Source organism: Choloepus didactylus, chromosome 19, assembly GCF_015220235.1.
Source record: "Choloepus didactylus isolate mChoDid1 chromosome 19, mChoDid1.pri, whole genome shotgun sequence".
Lineage (NCBI taxonomy): Eukaryota > Metazoa > Chordata > Mammalia > Pilosa > Megalonychidae > Choloepus > Choloepus didactylus.
In genome coordinates, this window is record NC_051325.1 from 38,147,665 (window position 1) to 38,167,371 (window position 19,707).

Consider the following 19,707-nt stretch of genomic DNA (forward strand, 5'->3'; position numbering starts at 1 on the left):
CAGAGTATGATGGAATTCTGTGTATGGGGTTAGTATTGTTTTTGCAACTGTTCCTATAACTTTGAATTTATTTCAAAATAAAAAAAATAGTGGAAAAAAAACTTAGTTCAAAGGTATCTTTCACAAATTGTAAAGAGAATTAAAACTACATTTAAAATACCACTTCCCTCTTAAAATGTATCAAGCACTTGAGCCCTCTGTCTTGGTGTTGGCCCCTATGAAGCTTGTTGCTGCAGGGAGAGGCTAAACCTGCTTATAATTGTGCCTAAAAATCTCCCCGAGTTGCCTCTTTGTTGTTCAGATGTGGCCCTCTCTTTGTAACTAAGCCACCTTGGCAGGTGATCTCACTGCCCTTCCCCCCACATTGGACCTGACACCCAGGGTGTAGGTCACCCTGGCAATGTAAGATATGACTTGCAGGGATGAATCTGAACTCGGCATCATGGGATTGAGAACATCTTCTTGACCAAAAGGTGGATGCAAAATGAAACGAAATAAAGCTTCAGTTTCTGAGAGATTTCAAGTGGAGTTGAGAGGTCACTCTGGTGGACATTCTTGCACACTATATAGATAACACTTTTTATGTTTTAATATATTAGAATAGCTAGAAGTAAATACCTGAAACCACCAAACTCCAACCCAGTAGCCTGGACTCTTGTAGACAATTGTATAACAGTGTAGCTTACAAGGGGTGACAGTGTGATTGTGAAAACCCTGTGGATTGCACTTCCTTTATCCAGTGTATGGATGGATGAGTAGAAGAATGGGGACAAAAACTAAATGAAAAATAGGGTGGGATCGGGGGGATGATTTGGGTGTTCTGTGTTTTTATTTTTTATTATTATTCTGATTCTTTCTGGTGTAAGGAAAATGTTCAAAATATATTGGGGTGATGAATGCACAACTATAGGATGGTACTGTGAACAGTTGATTGTACACCATGGATGATTGGTATTGTATGTGAATATATCTCAGTAAAACTAAATTTTAAAAAAAGTATCAAGCACTAAAATATAAGGGGAAAAAGTTCAGTCTATTTACTTCAGTAATTGCTGGCCCCTGGTATGTCAAATTCAAGTCCTGAGGGTGTGTTACCTTATCAATATCCAAAGAGTCCATGCTGGAAGCTGCAGAATTGATGCTGGAACGAGAAGAGTTACTAATAGAGTGTACTTCAGCATCACTCACTGTACCTGCTTCTGTGTTGATTAGTTACTAAGGGCTTAGCATCTTCCAGTACTGATTGCTGCGCAGCCTCATCCATGCTCAAAGAGGCCTCTTCTAACTGTGCATTGATGTCATCCAGAGAGTAGTTGGCATGTGAAGGTTTGGTTATCCTATTAGATGAATAAGACAATCCTTTCAGGGTGCCATGCTTTGATGTATGTCAGCTAGTAGGTAATTTCTGAGCAGCTTTCATTTCTGTGATTTGACGCTTACTATTTCCTGAACCAATACTGCTGAGCTCCTGCTCTATAGAGCAAAGATCGGCCATCAGGGCACCCAAATCTACAGTCTCTCACTGATTCAGAGCTTCATTCAAGTTGTATATGTAGAGGCGATAAGAAAAATTGGCTATGTTCGTTTCCTGGGAAAGAGGAGATCTTTTTATTGGTGCCATGGACTTGTCAGAATCTGAAATCTGAGTGAGTTTGTCTAGCTCCCCAAGCCAGGCTCCAAACATTTTTTCCAGGTCCTGGTCTTCCTTGTCACTGTCTTCTTCAGCACCATGGTCAGTTTCTTCACCTGAAGGTTGTTCTGCCATGGCAGCTGCTCAGCCCTCCTCCTCCTTCTCCCAGGCATGGCGCTCCTTCACCTGAAACTCAACGAGTACCCACAGCTACCACACAGCACGCTCCATGACTGACTGACCAAATGCTGTACCAAAGACTTAAAAAACGATCCTCAGTATGCCCAAGGAAATGAAGGAAAATCCAGACAAAAAAACTGAAGGATATCAATAGAACAGTGAGTGAACAATATGAGAATCTCAGTAAAGAGATAGAAATTTAAAAAAAGAACCAAACAGAAATACGGGGATTGAAGAACACAGTAACTGAAATGCGAAATTCCCAGGAGGTATGAAGATTGTTACTGCGAAGGAGAGGCTAAACCTGCTTATAATTGTGCCTAAGAGTCTCCCCCTGAGTGTCTCTTTGTTGCTCATATGTGGCTCTCTCTCTCTTAACTAAGCCACCTTGGCAGGTGATCTCACTGCCCTCCCCCACTATGTGGGACCTGACTCCCAGGGGTGATAATCTTCCTGGCAATGCAGGATATGACTCCCAAGGATGAATCTGGACCTGGCATCGTGGGATTGAGAACATCTTCTTGACCAAAAGGGGGACGCGAAATGAAACAAAATAAAGCTTCAGTGGCTGAGAGATTTCAAATGGAGTCAAGAGGTCACTTGGGTGGACATTCTTATGCACTATATAGATAACACTTTTTAGGTTTTAATGTATTGAAATAGCTAAAAGTGAATACCTGAAACTACCAAACTCCAACCCAGTAGCCTGGACTCTTGAAGATAATTGTATAACAATGTAACTTACAAGGGGTGACAATGTGATTGTGAAAACCCCGTGGATCGCACTCCCTTTATCCAGCATATGGATGGATGAATAGAAAAATGGGGACAAAAACTAAATGAAAAATAGGGTGGGATGGGGGGGATGACTTGGGTGTTCTTTTTTATTTTTATTTTTGATTATGGTTCTTTCTGGTGTAAGGAAAATGTTCAAAAATAGATTGGTGTGATGAATGCACAACTGTGTTATGGTACTGTGAGCAATTGATTGTACACCATGAATGATTGTATGGTGTGTGAATACATCTCAATAAAACTGAATTAAAAGAAAATTTCCCAGGAGGGTTTCAACAGTAGATTAGAGCTGGCAGAAGAAAGAATCAGCAAACTTGAAGACAAGACAATTGAAATGAATCAGGCTGAGGAGCAGAAAGAAGAAAGAATTATAAAAAACAAATATAGCCTAAAAGACCTCTGGGACATCATCAGTCATGCTAGTATACTCATTACGAGAGTCCCAGAAGGAGAAGAAAGTTTTATAATTTATTTTTACATTTTATATGATCATGAACATATCCAATGAAAAAAGACTGGCAAAGAAATACTCCCAAATCTTAAAAGTAATATGTGGGATTACAGGTGACTTATTTTCTTCCTTATTTCTAAATTCTCCCAATTTTCTAAAATGAGAGTGTATTTTATAATTAAAAGTTACTTTTTTACTTTGAAAGTCTTTAAAAAATTAAAATGTACCAAATATATTAATTGCTTCCTAAAGATTACAATGAGAGAGAGGAGAATAAGACAACAGCTTGAACAGTTAGGGTTGAAGAAATATTTTAGGTTGAGGGGTTTGATTATATTTGTATACTGAGAAGAAAGATCCAGTAGAAGGAAGATGATGAAGATACAAGAAAGGGGTTAAGTGATTATGAAAAGTCCTAGAGAATATAGGCTGAAATCAAGGATATAAGTAGACGAATCATCCTTGAATAGGTGGAGAGGTTTTTTCAGAGATGGGAAACAAAGATGTCAAGATGGTATTCTGGTTTGCTAATGCTGCCTTATGCAAAATACCAGAAATGGATTGGTTACAAAGTTACAGTCTTAAGGCCATAAAGCATTCAAGTAAGACATCAACAAAGGGTACCTTCACTGGGGAAAGGCCATTGGCATCTGGCAAACCTCTTAGTTGGGAAGGCACATGGCTGGCGTCTGCCTGCTCCCAGATTGCGTTTCAAAATGGCATTCTCCAAAGTGTTGCCCTTGGGGCTTTTTGTCCTCTCTGAACTGCAGCTGCTCTTCAAAATGTCACTCTCAGTTGCTCTCTCTTGGCTGAAGCTCTGAGCGCCTTCTGTCAGAGCACTTATATAGGGCTCTAGTAGACTAATCAAGGCCCATGCTGAATGAGCGGGGCCACACCTCCATGGAAATTAACCAGAGTTATCACCTACAGATGGGTGGGTCATATCTCCATGGAAACAATCAGAAGGTTCCAACTTAATCAATACCAGTACGTCTGCCTCGACTAGATTACATCAAAGACAGTGGCGTTTTGGGGGCCACAATACATCCAAACCGGCACAGATGGTTAGTGGAATAGAGATATTTTGAGGTAGGGAAGAAGAAAGTTGAGGATATCAGATAATCTTAGGAAAGAGGAAGAGTCATGGTCATTTATAGTTTGGGTTTAGGTATTTGAGATGGAAATGGTTTGAAATGAACACTGGCGAATGTGATCTGGAGTGACTTAAAGATGTAGAAAACGACTGATTTCCAAGCAGTATGGATAGCCCAACTGAAATTGTTGAATGACAAGTTGTAGCCCATATTGCCTCTGTCTCTGTGAAATGATCAGGCTTTGGGAGAGTGAGGTGTGCTAATCCAGGTTAGCCTCAAGACCAAAGAACATGCCTGGCACAGAGTTACCGATGAGTTTAATTAGGGACTTAACAAAACAGGAGGAGATTCTACCCGATGGCAGTGGGTTGGGAAAATGAAGTCATCATTCAGCACAGAGATATAGACTGGAGTGCCAAGGATGGGGAGTGGCTCGTAAAGGTTTGTGACCGTAGAGTTTCTCGTGAGATTTGGTTACAACAGGGTCTGACAAGATTTGGTTACTAACAGTGATTAGAGGAGGGAATTTTTAATGCTTTTCCCCCCTGGTGGGGAGAAAGGGGCCTGTTGCCTGTTCATATAGGCTGCTACGTGTATCTCATAATGGAGAAGGGGGCAGGGCCCTGGGCCCTGGGTCCTCACAGAAGGCTACCTGTATAAAAAGATACAGACTGAAGAAACATAGTTTTTTCTCTCTATTGCCTAGCTCTCTATAATTATGCAGGACCTGGTAAAGGCTGTTTGTCCTACCAAATTACTATCTTTTTTTAAACTACTGTTAATTTTAACACTAGTATACCAGTTACATGGAGCTCTTGTTACTAGTTGTCATAATCATCTATTATTTCTAATTCCTTAGATCCCAGGGAACTGAGCTGTGATTTCTTCTCTGCAACAGGGAAAAAAAAATACTTTTCTCTTTATCTTGTTAGTCATTGGCAATGAAAACCTCAGGTTTTCCCTTACAGGGGCCCAGTGGAAAATTTATCAAGACCTTTTATAATACAATACTTTCCCTAGTTTATTTAGTCTCCTAAAATCCACCTCTGATTTCTTGTGAGACAGAAATATTTCTCTGGCATTACCTTTTGGCCCCTGAGAACAATAGAGGAAAAAGTAGGTAAAGGATTAGTATAGTGAAGGGATTGAGGGAATGGGGAGGAGAACGGATTGGGTATGGATAAGGGAATTAAAGGTGCTAGGGAAAGTAGTCTAGGATGGAATCCAAATGAGACTTGAAGGGAGCTGATGGACGTGATGAGACAGAAATGTTACAGATAGAGGCAGAGAAGGAGGTAGAAGGAATAGGAGGTTGTAGTTAGGCATTTGAGAGCCCAAGATCTGTGAAGAGTGATTGTAAATATCAGGGATATTTAAGGACTTATTGTTCTACACAGGTTGTTAGATAACTATGTTGAGAAACTGATGCTGAGATGTTAGAAGGGTGAACAACATGGGTATTAAAATCTCCAACATTTTAATCAGCAAAACATAGTATTTTTGAATCCAGTTTCTGCCACACCTTTGTCATTGAAGATTGATCTCATTCCCTGAATGTTCCTTCTCCCTCACATATCCCTAAACTTGTCTAGTGCTAGGTGTGCGATTGAGTATGAATTTTATAGCTGACAACCATATAGTTCAGATAATGGACTTTTGAGGTACAGAGAGATTAAATAACTTCCCCTTTGTCACCGTAAGTTGTCGTTAGCAGAGTCAGCTAGAAATCTCAATTTCTTACTTTTGATCCATTCTACCAGTTGTCTATGTTATAAAAAAACAGCAAGAACCCATCCTTTTAAACTAATTAGTAATCTCTTGAAACAGTATGGGGAGGCAGTAGTCAAGAGTCTCTAAGAGCTTTATGACTCAAAATGGGTTTGGAACCTCGACACCCAGAGGAAGGGGGTGGGGAGCAGTGTCAAAGCTGACCATGCTCCAGTCCACCTTACCTCTACTCTTCCTGCATTCAGATCATGCCTTGGGGTGGCTTGACCTCCCTGTACTCAGTCAGCACCTGATTAGTGTTGCCTGATAATTACTGAGCAGTTAATTCAGTATTCAAAATGATTATTTGAGGAACCCCCAAAGCAGTGCACTGAACTGTACTGACCATACAGATCATCTGGCATCTTGTGAAAATAATAATTCTGATATAGTAGGTCTGGGGTAGGACTTAAGATTGTGCATTTCTGACAAGCTCCTTTGTGATGCCTGTTCTTCTGGTCCAGAGACTACTCTGAGTAAAAACGCCTTAAAGGACTTCTGGTGGACATTGCTTGAAAATAGCATATGGTGCTACCTCCTATTTTGGTTTCTTGAATCTGTTAGATTTTATTTTGTTGAAGCTTGTTCTGAAGATCCAGGAGACATGGACTAGTACCATGTAGTGGTTTAGTGTTTACCAGTTAGACAATAGCCGGGCCTTAGCTGAGCCATCTCCAGACTGGCTACTCATGCTCTGTTTTCATATCCATAGCTGGACACCCCCTGGGAAATGTAATCAACAATATTTGGCAGACAGAGTAGTGGCTTCCAATACGATATTTCCTGTTAGCGTCCTTTTCCCCTTTCTTTCCCTTCAGTTGATGTCATTGCTTTGAAGAAATGACAGCTCCTTAAAAAATGATCTGTGGACACCACTACTCCAGATCACTAACTTTGAACATTTTGCATACCATTGTACTGAAAAGCAGTGCCCAGGCCCTGGGAAATAAGTGTACTTCTTTCTCATGGCATGGGACAGTTAGCTCTGCCCAAAACCTTGAATAATATTAAGGGTCAAGGAAATGTCAGTGGTGAAGTTATTTGTGTACTTTTTTCTCCTGGCATGGAACCGTCAGACCTGCCCCAAACCTTAAAGGTCAAGGAAATGACAATTGTGAAGTTATCTGTGCTTACGATAAAATAGTGACCTTTCTAAGGCATTTAAATTTTGAAAACTTAACTTTGTTCCTGCTTATTCAGGACCTTCCGAAGACTTATTTGAAATTCACACTAGCATATCCAATAGTTTTGAATGGTTCCAGGTGTTTCTTTCCCTTTGGGCAACCCCACACTCTTATTTCTGAGTGGGTTTCTGGCAGTTATATGTAAGATAGTACCCAAGGGCTGTCTAGGTATTTGATAAGAGTGGCCTGAAATTAGGAAACTTTTCTCAAGCTCCTAAAACTTTGTTTTAGTCTTCCTGCTGATCTTTTGCTAATTTCAAAGAGTGTTCCTTTTCCTTTCCCCTTTTCCTCCTTTTTTACTTAGAGCAAACACAAATGGATCAGATGACCCTGAGGATGCAGTTTCTGGTGAAAATAGGAGGATTAATGGGAATAATTCTCCATCACTTTCAAATGGCGGTTTTAAACCTTCTAGGCCTCCAAGACCTTCACGACCACCTCCACCCACTCCACGTAGACCAGGTGTGTATTCCAACTATATACTAGGTTGTAGTTATGGCTGTAGCATTCAATACTGTGATTCTTAATAATCCGGGAACTGATCTTCAGGTGCGTGTCAGGAGACCCTTTTTGATCAGATTTCTACATATATTTTGACATACAAGATTTTAGCCAAGTTGGATCTTCCTGCAGGTAACCAAGAAGTACCCTTTCCCTAAGTTTTTCCTCCAGAGTTGAGGTTATTGAGCATGTGCTCCACTGAGAATGAAAATCACATGTGCATTGTATAAAGTGTAGACAATACAGATAAGATTGCAACTTTCTGGCAGGGTGTTCCAGTTTGCTAAAGCTGCCAGAAATGTAGTATACCAGAAATGGATTGGCTTTTACAATGGGGGTTCACAGATTTACAGTTGTAAGGCCATGAAAATGTCCAAATGAAGGCATCAAGAGGTAGATACCTTCTCTGAGGAAAAGGCAAATGGTGTCCCAGACACCTCTGTCAGCTGCTAAGGCACATGGCTGGCATCTGCTGGTCCTTTGCTCCTGGGTTGCGTTGCTTCCAGCTTCTGATTCCAGTGGCTTTTCTCCTTAAGCATGTGTGAGTTCTCATTTAGCTTCTCTGGGGCGAACTCTGGGCTTCATCTTTTAGCTTAGCATCTCCAAACTTCTGGGTCTGTATTGGCTCTGAGTTCCTCTCTCTCTCTCTCTCTCTCTCTCTCTCTCTCTCTCTCTCTCTCTCTCTCTCATCTCTGTGGAAATAATCTAATCAAAAGTTCCCAACCACAGTTGGGTGGGTCACATCTCCATGGAAACAACCTAATCAGAAGATCCCATTCACAATAAGTCTGCACTCACAAAATTGGATTAAAAGAATATGGCTTTCTGGGGTACATAATAGATTCAAACCACCACACGGGTTTGTAACTGTGATATGAGCATGTCATGTAGTCAAGAAAGAGGTGCTTATTCCCATTATGTTTATTTAAAAGACAATTTGTAAATGGCAAGTAATTAAAAAATGCTAAGTGATACTAAGATTTTAAAGTACAAACTATACAGCCAATGAATACATTTCATGTAATATGATTACAAATACTTGTAGGTAGAATATCTTTTTTTCTAATTAACCAGAACAAAACTTTAATCTTAGAATAATCTTTTTTTAATTCCCTCACCTAGTATATGGGTAAGGAATGCAAAGTTATTAAACTAAATACTATCAGAAAAGTAATTTGTTGTCCACAAATCACTTTAATAAAATGACTGTTTAATTATACAGTTTCCCCCTTTTCTTTGTATAAACTATATTCCCAGTCTTTAAGGCTGTGTACCTCTTTGTCATATTCCTCCACAAATTGTTTTGTCAACAAGTATTTCTCAAAGATGTAATATGTGCCCATTAACTATTTGTAAGAATACTGCTTAGCAGTGAGTTCTTCCAGATTATAACTAATATCAAAAATTGGTCTCTAATCTGCAAGGTTTCATAGGAAAGGCAATTTTAAAGAATGTGAAAAACGAATTACCAAATGAATTTATAATACCTGTGGCATTAGGAAATCAGAAACTGTGTATGCTTTATAATTACTAATGAGACATGGGTAGATGGGACCCATCAAATTGTAAATAAGCCTATTCCATGGGAACATTGGCTATTTCCCATTATTTTATTTAAGTATTTTTTTCTTGTGTTTCCACATATTAAATTTTATACTTGTCATCTGCCTTTTAATTTTTTAATGTTAAAATTCTAGACTGAATTTAGATTTCAGAAAATCAGATATTCATTTTCTGTTTTCCCCAAATCTTTTATAGCATCTGTCAATGGCTCACCATCTGCCACTTCAGAAAGTGATGGATCTAGTACAGGCTCTTTGCCACCAACAAATGCAAATACAAATACATCTGAAGGAGCAACATCTGGATTAATAATTCCTCTTACTATATCTGGAGGCTCAGGCCCTAGGCCATTAAATCCTGTAACTCAAGCTCCCCTACCACCTGGGTGAGTAATTTTTTTTGGTTCGTGTTTCTTTTTTTCTTTAGTTTTCTACATGTAAGGAAAATAATACTGAATTCTCTTCTTTAAATAACTGTCTTCAAGCAATTGTAACTGTTTTTTGGGGGGGTCTGAAGTCAATCTGATCCTCACCACATTTGGAATTTCCCCCTTGTTTCTAGGGCACAGTGGAAGAATATGTTTTGTTAATTGAAGGACCCTGAACCATAGGGAAGTTATTGAAGGCCAAGTAATGAAATAGTGACCTTATTCAGACTGGGAGAAAATAGCACTTTTGGTTTTTTCTTTAAACTTTTTATTTTGAAATAGTTTCAAATGTACAGGATAGTTTCAAAAATAATACAAAAGCCATACAGGGAACCCCAATATATCACACACACCTCACCCCCAGATACTGAAAAATGACTTTTTAAAATCAAATTGTTTCTATCCTAAATTCATTATAGCAAAGTAATAGGTAATTTGGGAAACTGAGAAAATTAATATTCATAATCCCATTTTAATCTCTACTGATTATTTTTTAAATTGATAATACTCTTAAGTATAATAATTTTTATGTGTATATACATTGTGATACTCATCAGTTAATCCAGAGCCTAGAATGCTAATCAAAATTAACTGGCTGATAAATTAATAAACTCTCATGATGAGAATTTTAATTACTGAAAAGATTGTATTACTTGTGTTGGCATTTAGATCATCTTCCTTTTGGAAACCCTACATAAGTCTAGAAGGTTGTTTGTGCAGGGAATTAGCAAAGAGAAAGTGGGTGATCTTAGAAGTGATTAGTTTTGCCAAGCTATGATGGTTTATTCCCTTTTTCACTTTGGGGATAAACCTTCCAAGAAGAGTTATATTGGCAAATACACTTATATTGGCAAATCTACAATCTTTTTCCCTTGGTTTATGCCAGAGACAAATCTGATTAAGTCTTAATTATTTGGAGGCTTTGGTTTCCATAGTAGATCAACCTCAAACCTCTTTAGAAAAACAAGTAGTCCCCTAAACCAGATATTTATGCAGCAGAAGAAATCTCATCCACTATGCATCACTCTTAGAAGATGCAATTTCTTAACTGTTCCTGAATTTTGATGGTATCTTCTTTATATATTGACATGTTTATTTTATACTCCGTTCTATAATATGACCATTTAAAAGGAAAAGGCAGACTACCCACACAAGTACCATACCAGTCTTTTTAATTTTGTTATTTTTAAGTTGGGAGCAAAGAGTGGATCAGCATGGAAGAGTTTACTATGTAGATCATGTTGAAAAAAGAACAACATGGGATAGACCAGAACCTCTACCTCCTGGGTAAGTTTCTGAATTAAAGGGAAAAAAAAAGTGTTTATTTAGAACTTTGGGTTATGTCTTTACAAAATCTTCCTTATATTCTTAGTTTTCCTTTTCCTGTCACTCCTTTCTCTGTCTACTTTGGTTTGTGATGGGTGCAAACTAGAAAGCCGATTACCAGAAACTTGATTGAACATGATGAATGATTTTTATTTTCTTTGATTTCTGATCTAAAGATACTATAGGTCTTGCTACTTACAAGTTTTCCTGTTTGAGCTGTTTATCTGGTTCAGAGTCAAAGGGTTTTAGGATTAGTTTCTTTAGGATAACTATTTACTAAATGAGAATTATAGCTCCTATTATTTATGTATTTGAGAAAAAGTTCCTAGTAAAAAAAATTTAATATGTAATAGTGAATTCATTGTAAAGTAATTAGGGAAGTTAAACATATATCAATACATGGTGTTAATCATCTAAAATTTACATTATTTAAAATAATTGGAAGAAAAGTATTTGTTAATCTAGAGGGAGGACAGTAGCAAACAAGGGAAAATATTTTGCCAGTAATCTTAGAGAAATCTACACCTAAAAAGTACTATTTTACTTTACAAATTAGCAGATAATATCCATTGTTGGTGAGGTTGTAGAGAAACTTTTCCTCATAACATTGCTGGTGGTAATGTAAATTAGTGACAACTCTTAGAGAAAGTGTGTGTGTGTGTGTGTGTGTAGCAAGAACTATAATGATGCACATATCCTTAATAACCCTCTCATAAAAATGTAATCTAAGGAAATAATTCAAAAGAAGAAAGAAAAGTTTAGTGTATTAAAGATATTTATTATTTTACTGTTAATAATGTCGGAATATTGGAAACAATCCTAAGCAACCAACCAGATAGAAATCATGACGATATGTATCAATGTTTACTTAGTTAAATGTTATGTACCCAGCTAAAATGATATATATGAAAGTAGTTGTATCCCTGTGGAAAAGTGCTTTTTTGGTATTTGTGGGAAGACTATGTATATACAATTTGTGTCCCTGTTAGATTATAACAGTAAAAAGAACATTGGAAAGAAAATGAGAACTTGTGACTGTTTGAGACTTACTCATTGAATGCACGTTGCATTTTAAGAACCTGCCTGATATATCTGAAAATCTTTTAAGAAAGGAGTTTTAAGAAACATTTCTCTTAATTTCATTTGTAGACTGCTTTAAAAAACGTAAAATCTAATACTTCAGGTAACTCAAAACTAGTTCCTTAAGTAAAATCATTCCCAACCTGTACCAGTGCCAGGAAAGTCTTGTTAAATTCATCTTGTTATGAGTATTGTTAAATTAGATTGTTTTTGTTTGATTTAGCTGGGAACGGCGGGTTGACAACATGGGACGTATTTACTATGTTGACCATTTCACAAGAACAACAACATGGCAGAGGCCAACATTGGAATCCGTCCGAAACTATGAACAGTGGCAGCTACAGCGTAGTCAACTTCAAGGAGCAATGCAGCAGTTTAACCAGAGATTCATTTATGGGGTGAGCAGCCTTTTCATTATAAACTTAAGAGTTTTCAGTTTTTAACCCTTTTCCTCATGTCATGTAAAGCACTAGAAAGAAGGTACAAGTAGGATAGCAACCTGGTTGTTGCTGTTGAAGATTTTATTTTTAGACTTTGTGTAGAATATTCTGTGGGTGTGGTCTATTCTTTCTTCTCTGTCATTTCCTGAAGTCCAACCTCCTTTGCTTTGTTAATGTCAAAAAGAAACAGATGTTAGAACAAACTAAAATGTGTGGACAAAAGAATAGTAAAAATAAATCCAAGCAGTTTGAGAAAGATTAAGGCAGTTTTAAATTTAGTACTGCCTTAATTTAGCAAAACATTTGAAGACATGGATCTAAGAGCACCTGACTTTCAAGTGGCCGTACAGAACTGATAAGAGTTGAATCATTTTTTGAACATTGAAAGGTAAGGTTTACCTAATAAATTTTTTGGTGTTCTGGGAGACTGGAAATATTTAATTCCTTATATGTTTATGTTAAATATATTATTCTGGCTTCAAAATTATGTTTTCTTTGATATAATTAAACTATTTTTTCCCCAGAAATATTTTAGATATTTTCTTTTATCTAAAGTAATATTGCAGTAATAATGATGATTACACCAGAATCGACTACTGTTTTGAGCTACAGTTTTGGTGCAAGAAATTTTATTATCTTTCAAGTCATAAAGTGTCACAGATCAGAAAGGGAAATAGTCCTTTGAGAGATTTGATTTTCTATAGTTTGAGTAATTATAGAACCTAGACAGAAGAAAATCACCTCTCCAAGAGTTCAGGAGAACTCTCCATTGCTGTCTCCTTCCCTCTACCTCTATCTTCCCTGTTAGAATCCATCAGGGTAAAATTGTACCTTTCATATTCCTGTCCTCTCTAGGCAGTACCATTTTCCCTTTCTCCGTATTCCTATGTCTTTTTCTCAGACCTCATCACCATAATTGTTATTACTCATTAGTGTAGACAAATTCACCCATATCAAAGAAGACTTTTCTTTACATACCTTTCTTTCACATAACAGAATTTTTCCTGCAACCTGGCCAAGACAGCTGTCAGTATATTCCCATGCCATGTAGTTTGAGAGGTGAAATTAATCTTTGTCTCTTGTCTACTTAACCCTTCTTTTTTTTTCCCCTCATGCTGTTTTTTTTTTTTTTTTTTTTTTTTTTTATCATCATTTTATTGAGATATATTCACATACCACGCAGTCATACAAAACAAATAGTACTTTCGATTGTTTACAGTACCATTACATAGTTGTACATTCATCACCTAAATCAATCCCTGACACCTTCATTAGCACACACACAAAAATAACAAGAATAATAATTAGAGTGAAAAAGAGCAATTGAAGTAAAAAAGAACACTGGGTACCTTTGTCTGTTTGTTTCCTTCCCCTACTTTTCTACACATCCATCCATAAACTAGACAAAGTGGTGTTTGGTCCTTATGGCTTTCCCAATCCCATTGTCACCCCTCATAAGCTACATTTTTATACAACTGTCTTCGAGATTCATGGGTTCTGGGTTGTAGTTTGATAGTTTCAGGTATCCACCACCAGCTACCCCAATTCTTTAGAACCTAAAAAGGGTTGTCTAAAGTGTGCGTAAGAGTGCCCACCAGAGTGATCTCTCGGCTCGTTTTGGAATCTCTCTGCCACTGAAGCTTATTTCATTTCCTTTCACATCCCCCTTTTGGTCAAGAAGATGTTCTCCATCCCACGATGCCGGGTCTACATTCCTCCCCGGGAGTCATATTCCACGTTGCCAGGGAGATTCACTCCCCTGGGTGTCTGATCCCACGTAGGGGGGAGGGCAGTGATTTCACCTTTCAAGTTGGCTTAGCTAGAGAGAGAGGGCCACATCTGAGCAACAAAGAGGCATTCGGGAGGAGGCTCTTAGGCACAATTATAGGGAGGCCTAGCCTCTCCTTTGCAGCAACCGTCTTCCCAAGGGTAAAACTTATGGTAGAGGGCTCAACCCATCAAACCACCAGTCCCCTATGTCTGTGGTCATGTTAGCAACCATGGAGGTGGGGTAGGCGAATACCCCTGCATTCTCCACAGACTCCTCAAGGGGGCACTACATCTTTTTTTTTTTTTTCCTTGTTTGTCTTTTTTCTTTTTTTTTTTTTTAACTTTCCCTTCTTTTTTAAATCAACTGTATGAAAAAAAAAGTTAAAAAGAAAACAAACATACAATAAAAGAACATTTCAAAGAGACCATAGCAAGGGAGTAAGAAAAAGACAACTAACCTAAGATAACTGCTTAACTTCCAACATGTTCCTACTTTACCCCAAGAAAGTTACATAATATAGCAACATTTCAGTGAACTTGTTCCTACTACATCCATCAGAAATTAACAGACCATAGTCATTTCTGGGCATCCCCAGAACGTTAAATAGCTTATCTGTTCTTCTTGGATTATTGTTCCCCCTTCCTTAATTGCTCTCTACTGCTAGTTCCCCTACATTCTACATTATTAACCATTTGTTTTACATTTTTCAAAGTTCACATTAGTGGTAGCATATAATATTTCTCTTTTTGTGCCTGGCTTATTTCGCTCAGCATTATGTCTTCAAGGTTCATCCATGTTGTCATATGTTTCACCAGATCGTTCCTTCTTACTGCCGCGTAGTATTCCATCGTGTGTATATACCACATTTTATTTATCCACTCATCTGTTGAAGGACATTTGGGTTGTTTCCATCTCTTGGCAATTGTGAATAATGCTGCTATGAACATTGGCTTGCAGATATCTGTTCATGTCACTGCTTTCCGATCTTCCGGGTATATACCGAGAAGTGCAATCGCTGGATCGAATGGTAGCTCTATATCTAGTTTTCTAAGGAACTGCCAGACTGACTTCCAGAGTGGCTGAACCATTATACAGTCCCACCAATAATGAATAAGAGTTCCAATTTCTCCACATCCCCTCCAGCATTTGTAGTTTCCTGTTTGTTTAATGGCAGCCATTCTAACCGGTGTTAGATGGTATCTCATTGTGGTCTTAATTTGCATCTCTCTAATAGCTAGTGAAGCTGAACATTTTTTCATGTGTTTCTTGGCCATTTGTATTTCCTCTTCAGAGAACTGTCTTTTCATATCTTTTGCCCATTTTATAATTGGGCCGTCTGTACTATTGTCATTGAGTTGTAGGATTTCTTTGTATATGCAAGATATCAGTCTTTTGTCAGATACATGGTTTCCAAAAATTTTTTCCCATTGAGTTGGCTGCCTCTTTACCTTTTTGAGAAATTCCTTTGAGGTGCAGAAACTTCTAAGCTTGAGGAGTTCCCATTTATCTATTTTCTCTTTTGTTGCTTGTGCTTTGGGTGTAAAGTCTAGGAAGTGGCCTCCTAATACAAGGTCTTGAAGATGTTTTCCTACATTATCTTCTAGGAGTTTTATGGTACTTTGTTTTATATTGAGATCTTTGGTCCATTTTGAGTTAATTTTTGTGTAGGGTGTGAGGTAGGGGTCCTCTTTCATTCTTTTGGATATGGATATCCAACTCTCCCAGCCCCATTTGTTGAAAAGACCATTATGGCTCAGTTCGGTGACTTTGGGGGCCTTATCAAAGATCAGTCGGCCATAGAGCTGAGGGTCTATCTCTGAATTCTCAATTCGATTCCATTGATCTATATGTCTATCTTTGTGCCAGTACCATGCTGTTTTGGCAACTGTGGCTTTATAATAAGCTTCAAAGTCAGGGAGTGTAAGTCCTCCCACTTCGTTTTTCTTTTTTACAGTGTCTTTAGCAATTCGAGGCATCTTCCCTTTCCAAATAAATTTGATAACTAGCTTTTCCAAGTCTGCAAAGTAGGTTGTTGGAATTTTGATTGGGATTGCATTGAATCTGTAGATGAGTTTGGGTAGAATTGACATCTTAATGACATTTAGCCTTCCTATCCATGAACATGGAATATTTTTCCATCTTTTAAGGTCCCCTTCTATTTCTTTTAGTAGAGTTATGTAGTTTTCTTTGTATAGGTCTTTTACATCTTTGGTTAAGTTTATTCCTAGGTACTTGATTTTTTTAGTTGCTATTGAAAATGGTATCTTTTTCTTGAGTGTCTCTTCAGTTTGTTCATTTCTAGCATATAGAAACATTACTGACTTATGTGCATTAATCTTGTATCCCGCTACTTTGCTAAATTTGTTTATTAGCTCTAGTAGGTGTATCGTTGATTTCTCAGGGTTTTCTAGATATAAGATCATATCATCTGCAAACAATGACAGTTTTACTTCTTCTTTTCCAATTTGGATGCCTTTTATTTCTTTGTCTTGCCGGATTGCCCTGGCTAGCACTTCCAGCACAATGTTGAATAACAGTGGTGACAGCGGGCATCCTTGTCTTGTTCCTGATCTTAGAGGGAAGGCTTTCAGTCTCTCACCATTGAGTACTATGCTGGCTGTGGGTTTTTCATATGTGCTCTTTATCATGTTGAGGAAGTTTCCTTCAATTCCTACCTTTTGAAGTGTTTTTATCAAAAAGGGATGTTGGATTTTGTCAAATGCTTTTTCAGCATCTATTGAGATGATCAATTGATTTTTCCCTTTTGACTTGTTAATGTGTTGTAATACATTGATTGATTTTCTTATGTTGAACCATCCTTGCATGCCTGGAATAAACCCCACTTGGTCATGGTGTATGATTTTTTTAATGTGTCTTTGGATTCGATTTGCAAGTATTTTGTTGAGGATTTTTGCATCTATATTCATTAGGGAGATTGGCCGGTAGTTTTCCTTTTTTGTAGCATCTTTGCCTGGTTTTGGTATTAGATTGATGTTAGCTTCATAAAATGAGTTAGGTAGTGTTCCATTTTTTTCAATGTTTTGAAAGAGTTTGAGTAAGATTGGTGTCAGTTCTTTCTGGAAAGTTTGGTAGAATTCCCCTGTGAAGCCATCTGGCCCTGGGCATTTATTTGTGGGAAGATTTTTGATGACTGATTGGATCTCTTTGCTTGTGGTGGGTTGGTTGAGGTCTTCTATTTCTTCTCTGGTCAGTCTAGGTTGTTCATATGTTTCCAGGAAATTGTCCATTTCTTCTACATTATCCAGTTTGTTGCCATACAGTTGTTCATAATATCCTCTTATAATTTTTTTAATTTCTTCAGGATCTGCAGTTATGTCACCTTTTTCATTCATTATTTTGTTTATATGGGTCTTCTCTCTTTTTAATTTTTTCAGTCTAGCTAGGGGCTTGTCAATCTTGTTGATCTTCTCAAAGAACCAACTTTTGGTGATATTTATCCTCTCTATTGTTTTTTTGTTCTCTATGTCATTTATTTCTGCTTTAATCCTTGTTATTTCTTTTCTTGTACTTGGTTTAGGATTAGTTTGCTGTTCATTTTCTAGCTTCTTCAGTTGATCCATTAGTTCTTTGATTTTGGCTCTTTCTTCCTTTTTAATATATGCGTTTAGTGCTATAAATTTCCCCCTTAGCACTGCTTTTGCTGCATCCCATAGGTTTTGGTATGTTGTGTTCTCATTTTCATTCGTCTCTATATATTTAGCAATTTCTCTTGCTATTTCTTCTTTAACCCACTGATTGTTTAGGAGTGTGTTGTTTAACCTCCAGGTATTTGTGAATTTTCTAAGTCTCTGATGGTTATTGACTTCTAATTGTATTCCATTGTGGTCAGAGAATGTGCTTTGAATAATTTCAATCTTTTTAAATTTATTGAGGCTTGTTTTATGTCCCAGCATATGATCTATTCTGGAGAAAGTTCCGTGAGCACTAGAAAAGTATGTGTATCCTGGTGATTTGGGATGTAATGTCCTGTATATGTCTGTTAAATCTAATTCATTTATCAGATTGTTTAGGTTTTCAATTTCCTTATTGGTCTTCTGTCTGGTTGATCTATCTATAGGAGAGAGTGATGTGTTGAAGTCTCCCACAATTATTGTGGAAACATCAATTGCTTCCTTTAGTTTTGCCAGTGTTTCTCTCATGTATTTTGTGGCACCTTGATTGCGTGCATAGACATTTACGATTGTTATTTCTTCTTGCTGAATTGCCCCTTTTATTAGTATGTAGTGGCCTTCTTTGTCTCTCAAAACATCCCTGCATTTGAAGTCTATTTTATCTGAGATTAATATTGCTACACCTGCTTTCTTTTGGCTGTAGCTTGCATGAAATATTTTTTTCCATCCTTTCACTTTCAGTTTCTTTGTGTCCCTGTGTCTAAGATGAGTCTCTTGTATGCAACATATTGATGGTTCATTTTTTTTTGATCCATTCTGCGAATCTATATCTTTTAATTGGGGAGTTTAATCCATTTACATTCAACGTTAAAACCGTGAAGGCATTTCTTGAATCGGCCATCTTATCCTTTGGTTATGTTTGCCATATTTTTCCCTCTCTCTATTAATATCCTTTATTGTACCCATACCAAATCTCTTTAGTACTGAACCTTTCTCCAAGTCTCTCTGTCCTGTCTTTGTTTCTCTGTCTGTAGGGCTCCCTTTAGTATCTCCAGTAGGGCAGGTCTCTTGTTAGCAAATTCTCTCAGCATTTCTTTGTCTGTGAAAAATTTAAGCTCTCCCTCAAATTTGAAGGAGAGCTTTGCTGGATAAAGTATTCTTGGCTGGAAATTCCTCTCACTCAGAATTTTAAATATATCGTGCCACTGCCTTCTTGCCTCCATGGTGGCTGCTGAGTAGTCACTACTTAGTCTTATGCTGTTTCCTTTGTATGTGGTGAATTGCTTTTCTCTTGCTGCTTTCAGAACTTGCTCCTTCTCTTCTATGTTTGACAGTGTGATCAGTATATGTCTCGGAGTGGGTTTTTTTGGATTTATTCTATTTGGAGTTCGCTGAGCATTTATGATTTGTGTATTTATGTTGTTTAGAAGATTTTGGAAGTTTTCCCCAACAATTTCTTTGAATACTCTTCCTAGACCTTTACCCTTTTCTTCCCCTTGTGGGACACCAATGAGTCTTATATTCGGACGTTTCATATTATCTATCATATCCCTGAGGTCCATTTCGAGTTTTTCAATTTTTTTCCCCATTCTTTCTTTTATGCTTTCATTTTCCATTCTGTCATCTTCTAGGTCACTGATTCGTTGTTCACCTTCCTCTAATCTTGTACTATGAGTGTCCAGAATGTTTTTAATTTGGTCAACAGTTTCTTTAATTTCCATAAGATCATCCATTTTTTTATTTAGTCTTGCAATGTCTTCTTTATGCTCTTCTAGGGTCTTCTTGATTTCCTTCATATCCCGTACTATGGTCTCATTGTTCATCTTTAGTTCTTTGAGTAGCTGCTCTAGGTGCTGTGTCTCTTCT

At 37.5% G+C, this 19,707-nt stretch overlaps 1 protein-coding gene across 6 annotated transcripts in view; it reads left to right on the forward strand.

Annotated features, from left to right (window-relative positions):
• ITCH (itchy E3 ubiquitin protein ligase) overlaps nucleotides 1-19,707 on the forward strand; it is a 168,793-nt gene that overhangs the window by 96,153 nt on the left and 52,933 nt on the right. For all 6 annotated transcript variants that reach the window (XM_037811041.1, XM_037811038.1, XM_037811036.1 and 3 more), the window contains 4 exons: nucleotides 7,406-7,563; nucleotides 9,361-9,550; nucleotides 10,784-10,879; nucleotides 12,222-12,396. In XM_037811041.1, coding sequence (XP_037666969.1) covers nucleotides 7,406-7,563; nucleotides 9,361-9,550; nucleotides 10,784-10,879; nucleotides 12,222-12,396 — 619 coding nt within the window. The remainder of the gene's footprint in view (nucleotides 1-7,405; nucleotides 7,564-9,360; nucleotides 9,551-10,783; nucleotides 10,880-12,221; nucleotides 12,397-19,707) is intronic.